The sequence below is a fragment of the Pipistrellus kuhlii genome, unplaced genomic scaffold (genome assembly GCF_014108245.1).
Source record: "Pipistrellus kuhlii isolate mPipKuh1 unplaced genomic scaffold, mPipKuh1.p scaffold_m20_p_6, whole genome shotgun sequence".
In the NCBI taxonomy this organism is placed as follows: Eukaryota; Metazoa; Chordata; class Mammalia; order Chiroptera; family Vespertilionidae; genus Pipistrellus; species Pipistrellus kuhlii.
This window is the reverse complement of record NW_023425562.1, coordinates 21,924,089-21,946,886: the sequence shown is the minus strand read 5'-3', so window position 1 is coordinate 21,946,886 and position 22,798 is coordinate 21,924,089. Positions and strand designations below refer to the sequence as shown.

The following is a 22,798-nucleotide window of genomic DNA, read 5'->3' as shown; positions in this document are numbered from 1 at the left end:
ATAAGCAGCCAAATGAAGAACCTTTTTTTCCTAAAAAAAAGATTAAGAATGTAAAAGTACATCTTAGTATTTAAAAAGCATTATTAAAAATCCATAACAAGCGGAGCTTGAAGATGGCGACCGAACAGTCGGACTTGTTCTGACTCTGGTCCCAGAACAGATAGAAACAGCATCTGAGTCGCTCAGGGAATGTTGATTGGCAGCTAAGGGGCTTCGGAATTCTCTAGGAAGGTAAGGAAAGGTCCGCTGGACAAGATTTCCTGACCAAGAGGCCAGCACTGCCGCGGCTGCGGCGGCTCTCCCAGCGAGCTCCCGCGGAGAGAAGGCAGCGCCATCTTACCAGGAAAGGAGGAGCATCCCTGAGGCCTGGAAAAACACGCAGCGGGGAGGTCCATCGAGCAGCTGAGAAGCCCGAATCGGCACGGGCGCGTGGAATCCGGGGAGTTCTTCGGTCACCCACGGAAAGGAGAAGGAACACCACATAACCAGACATCCTGAGAAGAGAGGCCATGGGGAGACAAAAACATAGTCCGCACATGAAAGAAAAGCAGGCATCACCAGAAAAGGAAGTGAACGAGCCTGAGGTAAGCAGCCTACCAGAGCAAGAATTCAGAATAATGATCATAGGCTGGCTAAAAAGAATGGAAGAGAAATTTGACAATAACCAAGAAGAAATGAGGAAGAACCATGAGGAATTGAAGAAGAACCAAGAAGAAATGAAAAATGACATCGCTACCATGAAGAACTCAATAGAAAGCATCAAGAGTAGACTAGAGGAAGCAGAGGACCGCATCAGTGAGCTAGAAGATAAGATGGAAAAAAATACCCAAGTAGAGCAGCTTCTAGAAAAAAAGATTAAAAAGCAGGAGGAGAGCCTACGGGAGCTTTGGGACATTACAAAACAAAATAATATTCGAATAATAGGGGTTCCAGAAGGAAAGGAAACTGAGGTAGACATGGAAAAAGTATTTCAAGAAATAATGACAGAAAACTTTCCTGAAATAGAGAAGAAAAAACCCACACAAATCCAAGATGCTCGCAGAGTCCCAAGCAAAATGAATCCCAGAAGACAGACTCCAAGGCACATTATAATCAAATTGGCAAACAACAATGACAAAGTAAGAATCTTAAAAGCAGCCAGAGAGAGACAGAAAGTTACATACAAAGGAACCCCCATCAGACTAGCAACTGATTTCTCAACAGAAACTTACCAGGCCAGAAGGGAATGGGATGAAATATACAAAGTCATGCAAAGGAAGGGTCTGAATCCAAGAATACTGTACCCAGCAAGGCTATCAATCAAAATTGAAGGGGAAATCAGGAGCTTCACAGACAAAAAAAGACTGAAGGAATTTATCTCCACCAAACCAGTAATGCAAGAAATGCTAAAGGGTCTACTGTAAAAATAAAGAAATAGGAAGTGAAGAAGGAACACGGGTATAGAATAAAAATGGCGTCAAATGTGTACCTATCAATAATAACCTTAAATGTAAATGGATTAAATGCTCCAATCAAAAGACATAGGGTAACAGATTGGATAAGAAAACAAGACCCATACATCTGTTGTCTACAAGAAACCCACCTCAGAAAAAAAGATGCACACAGACTGAGGGTGAAGGGATGGAAAAAAGTTTTCCAGGCAAATGGAAATGAAAAAAAAGCTGGGGTAGCAATACTTATATCTGACAAATTAGATCTCAGAGTGAAGGACATAATAAGAGATAATGAAGGCCATTTCATAATACTAAAGGGAACAATCCAACAAGAAGAAATAACCCTGGTAAATATATATGCACCCAATACAGGAGCAACCAAATACATAAAAAAACTGCTGGAGGACATTAAGAGAGAGATTAATAGCAATACAATCATAGTAGGAGATTTTAATACCCCACTGTCACCCTTCGACAAATCATCTAAACAAAAAAACAGCAAAGAAATATCGATCCTAAGTGACTCACTAGACCAGATGGAATTAATTGACATCTTCAGAACACTCCACCCCAAAGCCACAGAATATACATTCTTCTCAAGTGCACATGGGACATTCTCAAAGATAGACCACATTTTGGGTCATAGGCAAAGTCTCTTCAAATTCAAGAAGATAGAAATCATATCAAGTATCTTCTCAGACCATAATGGCATAAAACTGGAAATTAACTACAATAAAAATAATCCAAAGAAATCAAACACATGGAGACTAAACAGCACGCTATTAAACAAGGACTGGGTTACCAGAGAAATCAAGGAAGAAATTAAAAACATCCTGGAAACAAATGACAATGAAAACACAACAATCCAAAATCTATGGGACACAGCAAAAGCAGTCTTGAGAGGGAAGTTCATATCCTTACAAGCCTATTGCAAAAAACTAGAAAAAGGGGTAACAGATGATCTAACTCTACAACTCAAAGAGTTAGAAAAGGAGCAACAAGAAAAGCCCAGTGTAAGCAGAAGGAAGGAAATAACAAAAATCAGAGCACAGATAAACGACATAGAGACCAAAAAAACAATACATAAGATCAACAAAACCAAGAGCTGGTTCTTTGAAAGAATAAACAAGATAGATGAACCTCTAGCCAGGCTAACTAAGAAACAAAGAGAGAGGACCCAAATAAACAAAATCAGAAATGAAAGAGGTGAAATAACAACAGACCCCAATGAAATACAACGGATTGTTACAAAATACTACGAACAACTCTATTCCAACAAACTGAACAACCTGGAGGAAATGGACATATTCCTAGAAAAATACAAACTTCCAAAACTCGATCAGGAAGAATCTAAAAATCTCAATAGACCAGTGACTTGGGAAGAAATTGAAACAGTCATCAGAAAGCTTCCAGCAAACAAAAGCCCAGGGCCAGATGGCTTCACAGGAGAGTTTTACCAAACATTCAAGGAAGAACTAAAACCTATCCTCCTCAGACTTTTCCAAAAAATTCAAGAGGAAGGAACACTTCCAAACTCCTTCTATGAAGCCAGCATCACCCTAATACCAAAACCAGATAAAGACAACTCAATGAAAGAGAATTACAGGCCAATATCCCTCATGAACATAGATGCCAAAATCCTCAACAAAATCCTAGCAAATCGGCTCCAGCAGAGCATCACAAAGATCATACACCATGACCAAGTAGGATTTATTCCAGGAATGCAAGGATGGTACAATATCCGCAAATCAATAAACGTGATACATCACATAAACAAATTGAAAGATAAAAATCATATAGTCATATCAATTGATGCAGAAAAAGCATTCGATAAAATCCAACACCCTTTCCTGATAAAAACTCTTAACAAAGTGGGAGTACAAGGATCATACCTCAACATAATAAAAGCTATATATGATAAACCCACAGCCAACATTATACTCAATGGGCAAAAACTAAAACCATTCCCTCTAAGAACAGGAACAAGACAGGGATGCCCACTTTCGCCACTCCTGTTTGACATAGTACTGGAAGTACTAGCCATTGCAATTAGACAAGAGGACGAAATAAAAGGCATCCAAATTGGAAAAGAAGAAGTAAAGTTATCCTTATTTGCAGATGACATGATATTGTACATAAAGAACCCAAAAGACTCCATTAAGAAACTAATTGACTTAATAAATGAATTTGGCAATGTAGCAGGATACAAAATTAACGCCAAGAAATCCATGGCATTTCTATACACCAACAGTGAAACTACAGAAACAGAGACTAAAAAAGCAATTCCATTTACCATCGCACCAAAAAAATTAAGATACCTAGGAATAAATTTAACTAAGGAAGTAAAGGATCTATATGCAGAAAATTACACGACATTGAAAAAAGAGATAGAGGATGATGTAAGGAGATGGAAGAACATACCATGTTCATGGATTGGTAGAATCAACATCATCAAAATGTCCATACTTCCTAAAGCAATCTATAGGTTCAATGCACTCCCCATTAAAATACCAAGGGCATATTTCACTGACCTAGAAAGAACTCTCCAACAGTTCATTTGGAACAATAAAAGACCCCGAATAGCCACAGCAATCCTGAGAAAGAAGGGTAAAGTAGGAGGGATCTCAATACCGGACTTCAAACTGTATTACAAAGCCACTGTTCTCAAAACAGCCTGGTACTGGCACAAGAACAGACATATAGATCAATGGAATAGAATCGAGAACCCAGATATCAACCCAAATCAATATGCTCAATTAATATTTGACAAAGGAGGAAAGAATATACAATGGGGTCAAGACAGTTTCTTCAATAAATGGTGTTGGGAAAATTGGGTAGACACATGCAAAAGAATGAAACTAGATCACCAACTTACACCATACACAAAAATAAACTCAAAATGGATACAGGACTTAAACATCAGACGGGAAACCATAAAAATACTAGAAGCATCCTCAGGCAGCAAAATCTCAGACGTATGCCAAAAGAACTTCTTCACTGATACTGCCCCTAGGGCAATGGAAGCTAAAGAGAAAATAAACAAATGGGACTACATCAAAATAAAAAGCTTTTTTACAGCAAAAGAAACCATCAACAAAACAACAAGAAAGCCCACGGTGTGGGAGAACATATTTGCAAATAACACCACTGATAAAGGTTTAATCTCTAACATCTACAGACAGCTGATACAACTAAATAAAAGGAAGATGAATGATCCAATTAAGAAATGGGCAAGGGACCTAAATAGAATATTTTCAAAAGAAGACAGAAGGAAGGCCAAAAGGCACATGAAAACATGCTCAAAGTCACTAATTATACGAGAGATGCAAATCAAAACAACAATGCGGTACCATCTCACACCTGTCAGAATGGCCAACATCAACAAATCGACAAACGACAAGTGTTGGCGAGGTTGCGGAGAAAAAGGAACCCTTGTGCACTGCTGGTGGGAATGCAGACTGGTGCAACCACTGTGGAGAACAGTGTGGAGTTTCCTCAAAAAACTGAAAATGGAACTCCCATTTGACCCAGTAATCCCACTCCTAGGAATATATCCCAAGAAACTAGAAACACCAATCAGAAAGGATATATGCACCCCTATGTTCATAGCAGCACAATCTACAATAGCCAGAATTTGGAAACAGCCTAGGTGCCCGTCAGCAGATGATTGGATCCAAAAACTATGGTACATCTACACAATGGAATACTATGCTGCCATAAAGAAGAAGGAATTCTCATCATTTGCAGCAACCTGGATGGAATTGGAGAACATCATGCTGAGTGAAATAAGCCAATCAATAAAAGAGAAACACCACATGACCTCACTCATTTGTGGATAATAAAGAGCATTATAAACTGATGAACCAAAAGATAGATATAGAGACAGTAAAGCAACAAGCAGATTGTCAAATTACAGCGGGGAGGGGAGGAGGATCTGGGGGAGATAATAGATCAACCGAAGGACTTGTATACATGCATATAAGTACAACCAATGGACATAAAACTATGGGGAGGGAGGGGATATGGGGGAGGGAGGGAGGGGGGCAAAAAAAAATCATTAAAATATGTAAATAAATAAATAAATAAATTAAAAAAAAAAAGAAACAACCAATAAATGCATGAATAAACGAAACAATAAAAAAAAAAAAAAAGAAAAGAAATACAAATAAAGTTAATCTAATACAATTCAATCAACTGTTACTGTTAGGAACTACTATTACTAAAATAGATATTATATTGATTAAAAATTAAAAAAAAAAAAAAAATTTCACTTTCTCAACCCAATTACCATCCTTTCGGTTAATGTGCATGACACACGCTTCCCCTTCATTAAACATTTCAGATAAGAGCCAGCAAAAAAAAAAAAAAAAAAAAAAAAAAATCCATAACAACTTTATGACAAAATCTGCATTTGAAAAAGGCCTGTAAAAAGAGCAGGACAAAATTGCCCTCATCACCTTTTACTTTTTCTTGTCAGAAAAAAGTGTATGCATCTCTGGAACCACAAATGATTTTAAAAAAGGCATTTATAAAATGGCAAGGAGCATTTCACGGTAAGTTTGTTTTTCTTTTTTTCTTTTTTAAATATATTTTATTGATTTTGTACAGAGAGGAAGGGAGAGAGATAGAGAGTTAGAAACATCAATGAGAGAGAGTCATCAATCAGCTGCCTCTTGCACACCCCCTACTGGGGATATGCCTGCAACCAAGGTACATGCCCTTGACCGGAATCGAACCCGGGACTTTTCAGTCCCCAAGCCGACGCTCTATCCATTGAGCCAAACCGGTTTCAGTGAATTTGTTTTTCTTTATAATCATTGGCATTGCAGCCATCAGTAGGTCACAAGTAAAACTTCTCTAGCTAAAAACAAAATGAAATATAAAGTTCTGAACTGCATTATGTCTGCTGCCTACGTTTGGCTGATCTCATTTTTTCAAAACGTGACTCCATTTCTTCTAAGACCTTAGATGTATATCGCACTACTAATTTAACCTTTCCTTGAGCTGCTTTCAGCAGTTCTACAGCGTTTTCGTGATGTTCTCCTTTCACACTCACTCCATTAACAGAGAGAAGTTGATCTCCTCGCTTGAGGCCTCCATGTCTATCAGCAATTCCTCCTGGAATTATTCGGGATATGTAGATTGGAGAGTTTTGTTCTTTGCATCCCATGATATTGAACCCAAGGCCCTCTTCTGTTTTTGGAAGCTCAACAATTCGAGGATGAGAATGTCCTTCGCTGGCAGCAAATGCAGCAACAGTAGCCTTTGCCGTAGCATTAGCTCTCACTCACTTCAGGACAGCTGCTGATGTCCACAGTCTCACAGGCACGATCATATACCTCTCTTACAGCATTGCAGAATTCACTTTGCAGGACTCTTTGTAAAGCCTGAAGTTTCTGTGGTGGTACCTCCCCACTCCTTTGTAGTTTTTCCAACAATTCAATTGCTCTACAGATATCCCTTTCCAGCCGTACAGGTTCCCCCAGCGCCACCATCTTCTCCCTCAGCCTCTGTCATTGGTATTTTAATAGGGAGTCCATTGAATCTATATATTGCTTTGGGCAGTATTGACATTTTAATGATGTTGATTCTACCAATCAATAAACACGGTATGTTCTTCCATTTGCTTGTCTTCCTCTATCTCTTTTTCCCAAGGACACTGCATTTTAAATGAGAAGATATTGTTCTAAATTCTGCATAGCTTTCTGCAGGTCCTTATATGTGATCCAGAACCAGGAATAGCAGAAATCCTGAGAGAAGCCTCCTGGGTACTTGTCAGTGTATGTACACCTCAAACAAACCATCAAAAATCCCTAACTCCTGGGCCAGACACAGAGCATGAGGCTGATACATGCAAATCCATAATTCAATTATTTAGGTTTGGCACTATTTTCAGTCCCTAGTTCCCCAAAGTCTGCCTTTTGTGTCTGTACTGGTCCACCCTGCTCAGCCAAGTCTCTGGAATCCTGGCATATATTTCTTGCTTCTCAAGACACCCAACAAAGCCTGGGGGGAAATCACTTATATATGAATATCTTTTGTCTGTATAAAACATACCTGTGACAAGTTTTGGGAGAAGGAGGTGTGTGCCCTTGGTAGTCCCTGGACCTTGTCCCTTCGACTCTTCTATTTTCCAGTGAGCTTCAAGTCATGTGTATATCTGCCCAATATAATGCTCCTCTTTGATATCTGGTGAACCAAATCTGTCTTTTCTAAAGTCCTTCCTATTTGGTCTCTTTTTATCCACATAAAAGCCACACTGCATGTGGCAGGAGATATTATGTTTTAATTAGCAAAGGAGAATCAATACAGAAGAGAGTGAGACATTCAATTGCCTACACAAATCAAAGGAAAACAGATATATACAGATCATCTTCCATTCCCAACCTATGGATAGACTCATATGCATTAGATAAAGACTCTAGACTGCAGTCTGTTGTGGGTGGCTGCAACCCTAGTTCACAGTGTTCTTTCTAGTTTAGTAGGAGATATTGCTCAAATCAAAGAAAATCCATTACTTCTGTATTCGTGATTATTGAAGGAAATAGTTGGTGATATGGTCAATATGTAATTCCTGGGCGGAATGTACATATCTGCTATTACCAAATCATTAAGTTCCAGACCTTTGATCTTTGTTTTTCAGCTCTTCTGCCCCTTATTCCAGGACATAACCTTCTTTTCATTCCCCACGTGAGAAGAGTCCAGCTAAAAGAACTGTCAGCCAGTTACTGCAAACACTCAACTCAGAGAGCTTTAAAGGTAGGTGGGGTAAGGGTCTTGAGGCATAAACTTTTATCTGTGGTTTGCTTGGATGAGTTCCCTGCTCAGGCGATGTCAACATTATTCCTGTGATGTGGGATCATTGTCTCTGTTGTTCAAATAAGACATGGAAATAGAGGTGATATGACCTGCCTGAGGTCCCATAGGTAAAAAGGGCAGAGATGAAACAAGACATTAACATTCCTGACTCGAATTCAACACTTTCTCTCCTTTAACATTATCTGGAAAGCCCCCAAACCCTGAATTTTGTGGGGAGCTGTTTTTGTGATACTTAAGAGACCTTTTCATTGTCTATACTTTATCTCAGGATGGCTAAAGAATTCACCCAGAACTCTGTATGTGAGTAGTACTCAGCCTGAGCATGAGAATGTTTCTCTTCTCTGGGGCTACTTAGTACATCTGAGTTGTGCAAAGAAGGGTTTTTGGCATCCCCACATCCTGATAATCCTTCAAGAGCAAGTAGGAAACTCAGAAAACTGAACTAAGCATGAGGCCTTTTAAAAAAACAGATTTCAAAGCTTTGGATAACTGAAGTCTAGAATGATATTTTTGAATACCAACAGCTTTGGAATCGTTGTGTTTCTGGTACTGTGTGCCAGTCTTCCTCCTTCTTTATGCAAAAGGCAGGTGCCAGAATCCAGAAGCCATCCCAATCCAGTTAACTCAGACCTTATATCCTCATCTGTAAGTGGTTAACAGACTATCTGCTTTGCACATTTGTCTTGCTCTGTGCCGATGCCTTCAGAGGATCAGAAGAACACTCTGAGCCACACTCAAAGACTGTCTATGCTCACTGGCTTTCCTGCGCAAAAAAATTGCAAGTGATTTATAGCATTTTTGGAAGACTACCATGCTCAAAGATAGTTCTTTGGCCTGGAGCTTCACCAATTAAGTTATATCCTTTGATGTAAATATTGCCCAGTAGTAAATGAAACTTAAACACCTTAACTTGATAATTTTCCATCATCAAGCTATGCCAAGGCAAGTTGGCAAGGTTGTGGTTTCTGAATGGAGTAGGTTGCAGGTCATATATAAGCATCTCAGAGTGGTAGCCCCCCAAACCACTAATCTCTTACATTTTGAGGAATTTTCTCTCCATGATCTTCTTTTCTTACCCTTGTCTCTCCTCAAGTCACCTAAACCAAATTTGCTTCAAAGTCAATGAGTCAATGATTCACATGCCTAAATCCGGCATTTACACCATCTATGTAGATAAAATATTTAAGAGTCCCTCAACCAGTTGTTGGCCATTGTCTTTTCTCAAGTCCTCCTGAGTAATCCACCTCATCACACACCCTGGAATCCCTTTGGTAACATTTATTTTAGGGTCTTGACTAAATTATATCATCTGGTTACGTATGTTCTTTAAAAATCAGTATACTCAATGTGTTCTATTGTATTATTCCACTTTCATAAAAATAATGACTACAAGATTAAAGGATACACATATACTGGTTATCTCTGGATAGTAGAATTCCTAATGCTTATTTATTTTCTCTTTGTATTTTTTTGTCTTAGAAATTATACAATTTGAAGATTTATTGCTTTTTAATGGGAAAAATAGCAATGCATTTAAAAATAACTTGGAAAGGAAGCTATATGTAATGGGAAAGTAGTCAGGGGAAGCTAACGGCTAGTTTGATACATTGTTAGGTGCCAGAGGGTGAAAAGGAAAAGTAGGAGAAACAATTACACAATATTCACAAGCACTATCTCTCTCTTTCCTACCCTATTCTCCTTGGTTCCTTTTCTACCTCTAGCAGCATTTGGAGAAGATCTGTCTTGTGCCAGAACTTAACCCAGAGACTACCATGAAGCTCTGGGTTGTCCTACTCAAAATATCCATCTGTGGGATTGTGATGCTTCTGCCTGCACTGGGAGGCATCAGGAACTCCGGTGTGTGGTGAGGGAGAAAGGTGTTCTGCCCAGGCTTGGGAAGTCGGCATAACTGATTCAGGGTCCAATTTCCAGTTTCACCCTTCAAAGAATCAGAACCCTTCTTAAAGCAGAGACATCCAATCTGGAATTCCCAATCTGGCACCCCTTCAAGCTCCCTCTCCCAGATCTGAGAATAATGTTGGGTAGATGGAAAGGCAATGTAGTTTTTGTCTACATTTCATTAGCTCACAGGAAATGATATTTTCCAATGCCAGGCCACCTTGGGCAGCGGAAACACCAGCACAGAGCTTCTCTCTGTGCCCCTATTTTTAGAATCTCTGTGCCTGATCTGAGTGAGCCTTTGGTGAACACCAAAAGAGTAATATTTTAACACTTTCGTTCAGTTTGAGGGGGAAAATCTTTTAGAGCAAGAAAAATTAGACAAGACAAATAAGAAGTCCTTAGTGAGTCAAAGCTTGGAATCTTTGATAAAAAAAAAAGGGGGGTGGAATAATGAAGGGACTGAGAGGGAAGGTTGTGGACCAGTAAAAGATATGAAATTTGGGGAGAGGCTTAATGTTTAGGTGGTATCAGCAGGATGTACCTAGAGCATATTGTGTTCAGTGAAATAGGTCAGGCAGAGAAAGACAAATGCCATATGATTTCACTTATATGTGGACTCTAAAAAACAAAGGAACCAACAAGCAGACCAGAAACAGACTCAGATACAGAGAATATTTTGATGTAAATATTTCCAGATGGGAGGAGGGTTGGGTAAAAAAAGATAAAGAGATTAAGAAGTGCAAATTGGTATTTACAGAATAGTCATAGGGATATAAAGTACAGCAAAGGGAATATAGTGAAAAATAAAAGTAAACAAGAAGAGAGAACAGAAAGGGGGCAAGGCAGGTTCCTAGTCTCCCCCAGCTCAGTTTTCCATTCTGCAAATTGGGTGTGGAAATTGGAGCCAGAGGATATTACAAGTCTTAAAACCTAAGGGTATATGAGAATAGATTTGGTGAGGTTGTGTCAGACATGGTGAGGGTATCCAAGATCCTATTGTTAGGGAGCTTAGAGAGGGCTTGAAGGCCTGCAATGCTCTGGGGGCGTGTGGAAAGATGGAAGTCACATCATGAAAGATAATCTTTTCTAAACAGACACTGGCTAGCACTCAAGGAAAGGATTTTCTTGAAAGGCAGAGAAATACTTTATGGCTTGGAGCTCAGGTTCCAGACTTTAGAGAAGGGTTTCTTCACCTGATTGTGACTGGATAGACCCTGCCAATTCCTATCATCTTGGTTTCAGCTGAAATAAAAGAAATTAAGCAGTGCTGGGTACAGCCTCCACTGAAGTTTTGCAGCCTAAGGTGCTCTAGGGAAAACCGATGTTTTGAAACAAAGTATACCTGCTGCTGGACCTACTGTGGAAACATCTGCTTGGACAATGAGTGAGTTGGTTGGGAGGGAATGTTGGGCCTGAGTATGCTTCCTCACTCCCATTCAGAAGCTGTGACCTGGAACAGAAGACTGCAGTCACCCAAATCCTTGGTCAAAGAGGCGGGCAGAGACAATTCCCTCAGATCTCCACACCTAGGCTGCCACTCACTGCAAAGCAAACCAAACACCAACATGGGGGCCTCTACTCTTTCCCCCTCCCCCCCACTTTCATTAAGTTCCCCAGAAACATCACCCATCAGTATGTTTATCCTGCCTTTGTCCCAGACCCCGGTTATTGCTGCCTTAGTCTGGCTTTTCAATGGCCCCCTATCTCAGCCAGGCCCCTTATCTCAGCCTGGCCCAAAGAGACCTGGGTCTCCCGTTCTGCACTCAACTGACAAGCCTCTTGCTTGAATTTGCTTAAAAGCGGGTAACTCCTGATCTTACAGAAACAATGTCAGTTCCCATTAACTGGGACCAAGGATGTTATTAAGGTTGGGAATGAATGTCCACTGAGGTTCCATGACTTTTTACCACTTAACTTTTCTCTTCCAGAGAACCCTTTAAAACACTGCTAAAGAAACCGAAAGGGGCTGGCTCACCATGACAATGCCCCCAGGTTTGGGAAGAGTGCAGCCTGGCTCCCTGTTGCAATACCCACGGGTTGCTCTCTGTTCTCTCCTTGACCTCTCTCTCCTGAGAAGGCTCAAGTCTTGGCCAAATAAACCGTTATGCCAACCCAAGGGCTCTGCTTTTTTTTTTTTTTTTTTGTACTCTATCCATGTAACTCCATTTCTCTTATTATAATCCCAATGGTCCCAACAGTTGTTCCATCCCATCATGGGCATGGGCAGCCAACTCTACCTTCAGTTAGACATAGATATTAGACAAGTAAGCCTATGGCTTTAGCAAAAATACATTTATAAAAATCTCATGGGGTTAACAGTAAGTGTTGATCTCATTCACAATACATTTCACTGAGGATGATCAGTAAACAGCCATGTGTACCATTATTCAAGGATACTGGCTCCATCTATCTATAGCTCCACCTCCTCTCCCAGGGTCTCCTCTGTACCCTGCCAGCAGATGGGAGAAGAAAGGCAGCAATGGAGGCGCAAAGAGAAAGTTTTTAAGGGCCAGGTCTACACGTGGAGTTCATTATTTCCTTCCATATTCTGTTGGCCATAATATAGTCAGATGGTCCCACTTATTTGCAAAGGAGACTGAGAAATATTGCTACCTATATGCCCAAGAACAACAGAAAGGAGAATTTGGGGAGCCCATGGCAGTCTCTGAGCAGACTACTTATGCAAAGCCAGTCCCCTCAACCAAGATCTCATACCCTGGCCTCTGCATCACTCTGTCCAACTGAACAAACACCTCTCCCTCCCTAGGTGAGAAGTTGGCATCTGTCATTAGAGAGAGTGTTTCTGCCCTCAGAGTGGGGACCCTGAGCTTCCAGAGTCTGCAGTACCCTACGATTCTTGCCAGTCAGTTCTGCTTTCCTGGGCAGTTTTACCTGGGTAACATCACCCTTGAGATTTCAGGGAATGCAAGGCAGGCCTTCCTGCCCATGTGTTTCTCCAGACTGTGACTCTTTGTTCTGGGAACTGGGTTTCAGGACTCGTGTTTTCTGAGCTCAAATTCTATGAGGGAGACTTTATGGTGACTGGTTTGTTAGGGGGTGGGAGCTGGATCTTTTCTCAAGGAACCAAAGAGTCACTCAGTTTGCTGGGCAGGGAGAGGAAGAGAAATCAATGGAGTGGGTCCTGGGGCCTGAAGGTCCCAATAACAGTGACAAAAACAAACAAAATAAAACAAAACACACACACACACAAAAAAAAAAACCCACAAAAAAACACACACACACTCCACAAACCTTTCCTTCTGGGAGATGCTGCTCATGTATTTTTTTCTCAGTTTTATCAAAGTTGATATTGAAACACTGCACAAAGTTCCCACGGTGGAGGAATGTGCAACTAAATGCCAGTTATAGTTGGAATGTCCAATTGGTCTGTAGGAATCTCTTTCACGACCCGTGTGGAAAGAGTTCCTATTTAGGGTTCAGGTTCTGGAGAAGGGCCACACACAAATGAAGAGACTTGAGATTTTGAAGAAATTCAACTTGGCGATATGGGGGGCCAGGTGGTAGTCCAACTCTAGTGGGAGAACTACTTTTTTTTTTTTTTTTTTTTTACTTTACCTTATCATTTATTCATTCATCAAAATCTTTTTTTATTAAATTATTATCTGTGTACATATTTTAACATTGTCTCCCCCTACCATACATACCCTCCCTCCCCAGAGTTTTGTGTCCATTGGTTGTACTTATATGCATGTATACAAGTCCTTGGGTTGATCTCTTATCTCCCCCCAGATCTCTCTACCCTCCCCGCTTTAATTTGACAGTCTGCTTGTTGCTTTACTGTTTTTATATCTGTCTTTTGGTTCATTAGTTTATAATGTTCTTTAATATCCATAAATGAGTGATGTCATGTGGTATTTCTCTTTCATTGACTGGCTTATTTCACTCAGCATGATGTTGATGTTCTCTAATTCTATCCAGGTTGCTGCAAATGATGAGAATTCCTTCTTTTTTATGGCAGCATAGCATTCCATTGTGTAGATGTACCATAGTTTTTTGATCCAATCATCTGCTGACGGGCACCTAGGCTGTTTCCAGATTCTAGCTATTGTAGATTGTGCCGCTTTGAACACAGGGGTGCATATATCCTTTCTGATTGGTGTTTCTAGTGGGAGAACTACTCTTGCTCTGGCCCTGCCATCCCCTTTTATTGAGGATTTGGGGAAAACATCTTAGGCAACATACACAGAAATTTACATGTAGCCCTTAGGCAGGAAATAACAGAAACTTACATGGGACAAACAAGGTGGAGGCTGCTTCAGCTAACAATATCTCAACTAAAGGTTAGAGCAATTAAGGTTGTTGACCAGCCTTCCTGGCTTCCTTCAACATCTCTTTTTTAGTGAAATTGATTTGTTTTCCAGCACGGTCATCATTGCAATGCCATCTGTGGAGATTCTGCATGTGTCTCCAAGAAATTGGTAGATTCTAGGAAGCATCTTTCCCTCACCACGAGGTTCTCAAAGACTGTGGACTCCCAAACTTTGGGGACACGGATGGCAGGAGACTATGCCTCCCCAGTCCCAGTATCCGATCCAACCTGTTGACCCCTGACTCTTCATGCTAGCCCCAGGGTTCCCACTCTCCACTTGCAAGCCTACCTCATTGATCCAAACCCCAGGTCTGACATTTATGTCTCTTTACTTCCTGGACTTAAAACACCAGGAGAGAAGCTTTGTGTGGGCATCTCCTAAACCATATAAAACATCCCTACCCCCAGGTTTGGGAGAATCCGTTATAATTAAAGAAACGTGTTTCTCCACATTGTGGCAACTTGTGGAGAAACTTTCAGAGAGCAGCAGTCCGGGCAATAAAATCAGCAAAATGGTGCCCACTGTTAAACCCTTAAACCTTCAGTGAGAGTTGGAGGATGCATGGGAGGCCTTGGAAGACTGTTGTGTGACCTCTAGCAGGATTGTCTTCTTGCCCCAGCTGCGGATGAGGGGATGGACCCAGGCAATGTTTCTTCTACTTACCAAACCTCTTCCCTGAGTGGTTATACTGTCAGGCTCAATTCCTTGGCAAATAAGCTGTGACAGTAACCCAGAACTTCCGGTTCTCCCTTGATAGCTCTGGAACTGAATGCTGCCCCCTATCCCCACCTGAGAGGATAACCCCTGCCTCCCACTACAGATCTCTTTGTCTTCTTGCCTTTCGAGGCTTGATCTCCTTAGCCAAGATTCCTGGCCTCCATCTCTTTTTGTGTATTGACAAAAATCCTGGGGGAAACTGCTTCTATGTAGATGTTCTTACGGCTGTAGAAAGCATTGTCCCTTGGAGGTCCCTTGGTGCAGCCGTTCTCCTCTTGTGTCAGGCTATGACCCTAGCAGATTGGAAGTGCAACCTTACTTAAAGGTGGCGGCACCTTTGGAAAGAAAATGCCATTGGCCTCCCCAAATTCTCTTCTTAGTCAACGTCTAGTTGGTTACCATTGTTTATTCAATCACTTGGGATACAACTGGGACATTTTCAAATGTAAATGCTCCTAGAAAGAGTAAGCAACCTTCAGAGGATTATAGAAAGCCTACCGTGTGCCCAAGCTTGTGACAAGGGCTACTCCATGTGAGTGGAGGTGTCACTAACTCTATCTGTTGGCATATATAACCCAAGGAAGGGTGAAGTCTTATGATGCAAATAAGTAGAAACCAGGATGGGGCATGCTAAGAAGGATGAATGGGATATGTGGTCAGTGCTTTAAGGTGTAGAAGGCAGAGGAGTTAATATGGGCCATGGGATCAGACTTCCTGGAAGAAGGGATGCTTGGTCCTATCTTGAGGGATGATGAAAAATTGAGATACCTAAAAGGAAAAGTTATTTTTCCTCCTTGACAGATCAAATATAGAAGTTGTGAACAAGGTTCAATCATGAATTTGGTAGTAAGCTCTATGACCTTAAAATGTCCTAATTTGTCAAGTTTTCCTTTTTGATCCCTGTTATCATACCCACAAAAGCTGCAGAGAACAAGTATTGTTTGACAAATTCAGCAAAGGAGAACAAACAGGCATAGATGAGTGGCTGAATCTATCCAAGTACATTCAGTGAGTTGATTGCAAATAGATATACAGATCTCATTCTCGAATGCCTCTGGGCTTGAGTTTTCTAAAATATATCTGTGCCAGCAGCCAGAGATGTGCTTAAAATACGGGGGTCCATGGGGAATAAGGTTGGGGAAGGGCACTGGGCAGAAAGAGTGTTCATGGAGAGGGGTGAAAGAGGACAGATCCTAGTGTTCTCCTGGACGAGCAGGGGTGATTGCCTTAGGACACAATCAGTGAACTGTTTCCTGCTGAGTAGTTAGAAAAAAGAAGCAGTGAGAAAAACCTCTGTGGCCATCCGGTTGATAGAATATTCTCATTAAGCCCCCGGTGCCCTAAAGAACATCAAGAGCCTTTGCACTTGATTGTGTTGTTTCAAAGCCTGCAGTTGACCCACTCTGGAAGCTGCAGAAGTAGGAGGTGGTTGGCATGCAAAGATGTGGGCTTGGAGTCCTTCAGGGGATCTCATTTGAGCTTTAATGGAAGGATATGTCCCAAGTAAATTGGCCTGCAATTGCCAGCAGACAATTTAACAGTCCTCTCTCAGTAACTGATAGAATAAGAAGAAGAAAGATATCAGTAAGAATATGGAAGATGTTTTAAAATATATTTTCATTAATTTCAGAGAGAAAGGGAGAGGGAAGTAGAAACATCAACGATGAGAGAGAATTATTGATTGGCTGCCTCCTGCATGCCCCACATTGGGGATCCAGCTTATAACCCCAGGCATGTGCCCTGACCTGGAATTGAACCATGACCTCCTTGTTCATAGGTCGATCCTCAACCACTGAGCCACTGAGTCTGGGCAGAACACAGAAGATTCGAATTACAAATGAAAAAGTGACTCCATAAAATCAATTTACATAAGAAATAATTCAGGATTACTGTGAAATATATATATGTTTTAAAATAAATGTCTCAACAAATGTCAATAAAGTAAAATCAAACTAATAAAGTAAAGTAGAAGAAATTTCCATCTGATTAAATATTAAGCCAAGCAATTCTAAGGAACCATGGGTCAAAATGAAATCATGATAGGAAATAGAAAATATTTTGCACTGAAAAATGAAAATATGACATGTCAAAAAAATATGGATGCAGCATGATACCAACAAAATGATGACATAGGAGACCCCAGCCTCCGTCCTCCCAACAGAGGTCAACAGTTAGTTAGACGGTTATCTGTGAACACGGAGCTCCAGGAGAGCCCTGGAGTCCGCTTAAACAGCGTCAGCAAACAGGGGACACCTGTAATACTCTCAACAACAAAGTTTAAAAAAGGAAGCTTCAGCAACACAGTGGGATGAAAACACTGAGAAAACCTCCTGAGAAGAGAAGGAAGGCAGCTGTGTTTTGCCGTGTGGCCGGCATTATCCCGTTCCCCACGCTGGCACTGCTCAGTGTCAGGAGGAAAGCCCGCTGGGAAGAGTTCCCCTCTTCCTGAAGAGCGGGGTGAGAGGCCACCTTCCCCAGCCTTTCCAGGAGCCACACAGAGGTCTGGCTTCGGTTTCACCCCACCCAGACTGGCAAAGCGGAGACCCATGCAGACAGCTGGCCACGGGGAGAACAGCAGGGGCCATGGGCGGCAGCACCCGGTGGGAGTGACAGCAGAAAACAGCGGCCTGCTCTGCAGATTTCACCACCGGGGAAACTCATAGCCAGCAGCGCAGCCCAGCCGCCGCAGACATCCTAGCATTTGCCCCACAGGCATTTCCCGTTACCAGTCGCCGACACCAGCATCTGAGTCCCTTGCTCCTCCCTACCCCCCTTTGCTGGAGTCCAGGCCTGTGAAGCTGCATGACTGAAAGATGCCAATCTAGACCCCTGCAGCTGATGCCCAGGGCAGTGTGCATGGGGAGGAGGGACCCTTCGGCTGTGCCCTTGTATGCTGCCAGTCTAACACCTGTCACCGGCCACCACTGCAGTACCCATGCTCAGGGGGTGCCATCATGGAAGAGAACGCTGACAGTCAGGCTCCTGCAGTTGCTTGTCGACCTGGATCTGGCTCTGCCTACACGTGATGGCCAGTGTCCCTGCATTCACGGACAGATGGCCCTCCAGCTGCACAACAGCACAGTCCTGGTCCAGTTCCCATCACGGCTGCCACTGCCACGAGCCCGTGGTGAGACCCAGTTGCCAGGGCCCCTGCAGCTGCCAATCAGCCCACAGTTGGCTCTGGCCCTTGCTCCGTGCTCTGGACCCCACCCCTGCGTGTGTTTGCCACTGGCCCCGCCTACTACACTGGTACCCACAGTTACGTGTAAGCACACCCAGCTCTGGCCACCACCACTGCCTCCCTTGGACCTGGAGGTGCTGCTGAGGACCCCAGTAGCCTTTGTAGCCACTGCAGCCTGAGCCAGAGCAACATCACACCCTCTGGACTCGGTGCCATCATCACATGTCCTCGGGGACCCTGCACCACTAGACGCAGGGTCACAGCATGCTCCACCTGACCCCACCTGCAGGCGAAAGTCTCCCCTTACTGGAGTCAGTCAGTAAAGCCTGGAAGCGGTGACCGCTTCTTCAAATGCTCACACACCTAAGCAGGGCTACAGACAGCGTGAAGACTCAGGGAACCAGGACTCCACCGAAGGAATACAGCAAACCTCCGGTAAGTGGCCCCAAAGAACTGGAGATACAGGCACTGCCCAACAAAGAATTCAACAATTTGCTCTGAAGATGCCTGAGGGCTAGAAGAGAGCACAGATAAACAATTTAACAATATCGGAAAAACAATACAAGAACAAAATGAGAAGTTCAACAAAGGCTAGAGAGGATAAAGAAAAAAGAAAAAAGAAAAAAAAAAAAAAAAAGCACCAAACAGAAGTTTTGGAGTTGAAGAATTCAATAGAGAGTTTCAAAAACACACTTGGCCAAGCAAAGGTTAGCTAGAACACAGATCAATTGACATGATCCAGTCAGAGGAGCAAAAAGAAAAAGAAATATGCCGAAACTGGTTTGGCTTAGTGGTAGAGCGTTGGTCTATGAACTGAAAGGTCCCAGGTTCGATTCTGGTCAAGGGCATGTCCATTGGTTGCGGGCACATCCCCAGTAGGGGGTGTGCAAGAGGCAGCTGGTCAATGCTTCTCTCTCATCGACGTTTCTAACTCTCTCTCCCTCTCCCTTCCTCTCTGTAAAAAAAATCAATAAAATATATTTTTTTAAAAAGGAAAAAAAAGAAAAAGAAATAAAGTGTACAGGATTTATGGGACATCATTAAAAGAGATAATCTACACATCAATAGAGTCCCAGAGGAAAAAGAGACTGAGAAAGGGATAAAAAGCTTATTTACTAGGAAAGAGATGTTGGCTGAGAAGTGCACAAACTTAGGTAGATATTTGGACAGCTAAGTTCATAAAGCTAATAAGCCACCCACAAATTTCAATCCGAATTGATTTTCTTCAACATTGAATAAACCAAGGAAGAAATATTTTAGAAGAGCAAGAGAATAACGTGTTTCTCATACAAGGGAATCCTCATAAGGCCATCAGTGAGTTTCCCAGCAGACTCCCTGCAGGCCAGGAGGGGATAGGGTGCTATATTCAAAATGCTGAAAGACACCACTAGCAAGGAGTAGTTTAACCAGCCAAGTTGTCCTTCAGAAATGAAGGCAAGATAAAGACTTTCCCTAAAAAAACAAACAAATAAATAAGTAAATAAGTAAATAAATAAATAAATGATGGAATTCATCGAACTAGAATTGCCTTGTAAGAAATGCTGAAAGTAATTCTTCAACCTGAAATAACCACTCATTGGTAACATGAAAACATATGAAAATATATAACACACTGGCATAGGTATATAATCAGATTCAGAACACTGTAACACAGTAGTAATAGAGTGGTGTGTTAACCACTCAACTTTAGCACAAAGGTTAAAGGAAAAATAAAATCTATAGCTACAATAATTTGTTTAGGAATACATAATATAAGAAGATGTAAATTATGACATCCAAAATTTTAAAAGGGGGGAATTTAAAAGGCTATTTATATGAGATTAAAGTTAAATTGTTATCAGCATAAAGAAAATAGGCTCATCCTTATGTTTTCTGTAAGCTTTATGGCAAAAACTTCCAAAATTCACACAAGATAAACAGAAGGTAATTAAAACATACCACTACCTAAAATTATCAATTCACAAAGGAAGTCATCAGGAGTGGAAGGAAGGAGCACAGGAAGTATAAAATAGAAAATAATGAATAGAATGGCATTAGTAATATGTGGGTTAAAAAAAAAAAAACAGGAACTAATTATATGTTTCCTACAAAAGACTCACATCAGTTTATATATATTATTGATTTTTTTTTTACAGAGAGGAAGGGAGAGGGATAGTTAGAAACACCAATGAGAGAGAAACATCAATCAGCTGCCTCATGCACATCTCCTACTGGGGATTTGCCCACAACCAATTTACAAGCCCTTTGATTGGAATCGAACCTGAGACCCTTCAGTCTGTAGGCCGATGCTGTATTTACTTAGCCAAACCAGTCAGGGCCTCACATCTGTTTTAAAGGCAAACATAAGCACAAAATGAGGGGATGAAAAAGCTATTCTAAGCAAATGGAAATAAAAAGAGAACAGGTGTAGCTATACTTAGCCAAAACAGATTAAGCCCCAAACAGTAACAATTACAATCCAGGCACTAATATAATGATAAAGGGGTCCATTCATCAAGAACGTATAACTATTTAAATATACTAGAGACCCGGTGCATGAAATTTGTGCACTTGGTGGTGGGGTGTCCCTCCAGCCCGCACCCTCTCACAGTCTGGGACCCCTTGGGGGATGTCCACCTGCTGGCTTACGCTTATTCCCACCAGGGATCAGACCTAAGCTGGTAATCAAACATCCCTCTTGCAGTCTGGGATCCCTCGCTCCTTACCACCCGCCTGCTCGCTGCTTCTTAGTGTTGCTGTGGAGGCAGGAGAGGCTCTTGCTACAGCTGCTGCACTGTTCAGCCTGAGCCAGGCTTCTGGCTGACCACCAGGGGGCAGCTCCTGTGCTGAGCCTCTGCCTTATAAGCAATGCTGAAAGTGGGCATGTGGGCATCATAGTGACCGGTCATTCTGCCGTAACGGTTGCTTTTAAAAATCAATGTTTTTAGGTGAAAACAATCACCTTTTGATTTCCATTTGCTTAGAATAGCTTTTTCATCCCCTCATTTTGTGCTTATGTTTGCCTTTAAAACAGATGTGAGGCCCTGACTGGTCTGGCTCAGTAAATACAGCATCGGCCTACAGACTGAAGGGTCTCAGGTTCGATTCCAATCAAAGGGCTTGTAAATTGGTTGTGGGCACCTAATTCAATGCTCCAGTCTCAGCAGTCATAAAAATATATATATATATATATATATATATATATATATATAAAATCTCCAACATCTGAGCACTTAAATACATTAAGAAAATACTAACATCTGAAGGGGAGAAATAAACAATAATATGGTAAGAAGAGAGGGCTTTAAAATTCCACTTTCAACAATGGATAGATCATCCATGAAGAAAATCAACAAAGAAACATTGGACTTGAACCACACTTTAGACCAACCAGACCTAACAGACACATACAGAATACTTTATCCAACAGCAGTGGGGATCCAGTCACCCTTTTAGAATTACAGACACATCCAACAGAGTAAGATTTCTCCTTCTTCGGAATTTTGGCTCCTTCCAACCCCATACCACCTGGTGCCATCACTGCCATCAAATTTCTCAAGGGAAAGGAAAGAAGAAAGGAAGAAAGGAAGGAAGGAAGAAAGGGAGGAAGGAAGGAAGGAAGGAAGGAAGGAAGGAAGGAAGGAAGGAAGGAAGGAAGGGAGGAAGGAAGGGAGGAAGGAAAGGAGGAAGGAAGAGAGGGAGAGGAAGGAGAGAAGGAGGAAGGGAGGGGGGGAGGGAGGGAGGAAACTAGGAGATTTCTGCACTTCTTCTGAGCATCTTAAGTTTCCCTCTCCATGCATCAAACCAAAATTATAATGTTTTTTCCTGAACCTCTCTCTATCTGCATTCTAGTGCTTATTTCTAGGTTAGCCAGGGGTCTCCAGATGAAAAATAAATATCCCAGTAAACTCATCACCATCAATGTGCTTGAATTCTAGTCTTCTTTCCCAATCTGCCTGCTACTACTTACTTTCCAGTTTTTTATAGTGGCAGGGAGGAAAAAAATCAGAACCAGGAAATAGTTTTATTTATTGATAGATTGATTTTTTTATTGATTTTTTACAGAGAGGAAGAGAGAGAGACAGAGAGCTAGAAATGTCAATGAGAGAAACATCGACCAGCTGCCTCTTGCACACCCCCTACTGGGGATGTGCCCGCAACTAAGGTACATGCCCTTGGCTGGAACCGACCTTTCAGTCCGCAGAGCCAACCCGGTTTCGGCCAGGAAATAGTCTTGGGTTTTTTATCTCTGGAAATGGGTTTGCCTTTCCTTCTAATAGGCCTTTAGTGTGGAAATTCGTGTTCACCTCATTCAGAGCTGAGCTGGTGGTTTATTGGTTTATTGTCGCTGTGGTTATCTGAGAGTGCGCTAGAGACTTCCAATTCCATCTTCAAAACACAAGTACCGGTGTTTAGGGTGGAGCTGGGTTCACCAG

General features: G+C 41.8%; 2 protein-coding genes across 2 annotated transcripts; one reads left to right on the top strand and one right to left on the bottom strand.

Moving 5' to 3' along the window:
- Positions 1-6,307: 6,307 nt before the first annotated feature.
- On the bottom strand, positions 6,308-6,938 carry LOC118707483 (protein lin-7 homolog C-like). Its single transcript, XM_045574307.1, has 2 exons — positions 6,773-6,938; positions 6,308-6,696 (listed from the first exon to the last, which is right to left on the bottom strand). The coding sequence occupies exons 1-2, from the start codon at positions 6,926-6,928 to the stop codon at positions 6,331-6,333; spliced, it is 522 nt and encodes a 173-aa protein (XP_045430263.1). The 5' UTR covers positions 6,929-6,938; the 3' UTR covers positions 6,308-6,330.
- A 3,086-nt stretch (positions 6,939-10,024) lies between these two features.
- On the top strand, positions 10,025-12,134 carry WFDC9 (WAP four-disulfide core domain 9). The gene is made up of 3 exons (XM_036418721.1): positions 10,025-10,109; positions 11,397-11,538; positions 12,083-12,134. Exons 1-3 carry the CDS (start codon positions 10,025-10,027, stop codon positions 12,132-12,134), a joined length of 279 nt encoding a protein of 92 aa, XP_036274614.1.
- The last annotated feature ends 10,664 nt before the right edge of the window (positions 12,135-22,798 follow it).

Excerpts from the sequence above, each read along its gene's own strand:
- WFDC9 (XM_036418721.1), top strand. The coding sequence starts at position 10,025 with ATGAAGCTCTGGGTTGTCCTACTCAAAATATCCATCTGTGGGATTGTG. Across the intron at positions 10,110-11,396 it reads GGGAGGCATCAGGAACTCCG|CTGAAATAAAAGAAATTAAG; the intron begins GTGTGTGGTGAG and ends TCTTGGTTTCAG. Across the intron at positions 11,539-12,082 it reads AACATCTGCTTGGACAATGA|AGAACCCTTTAAAACACTGC; the intron begins GTGAGTTGGTTG and ends TTTCTCTTCCAG.
- LOC118707483 (XM_045574307.1), bottom strand. The coding sequence starts at position 6,928 with ATGGTGGCGCTGGGGGAACCTGTACGGCTGGAAAGGGATATCTGTAGA. Across the intron at positions 6,697-6,772 it reads TCTGCAATGCTGTAAGAGAG|GCTACTGTTGCTGCATTTGC; the intron begins GTATATGATCGT and ends GCTACGGCAAAG.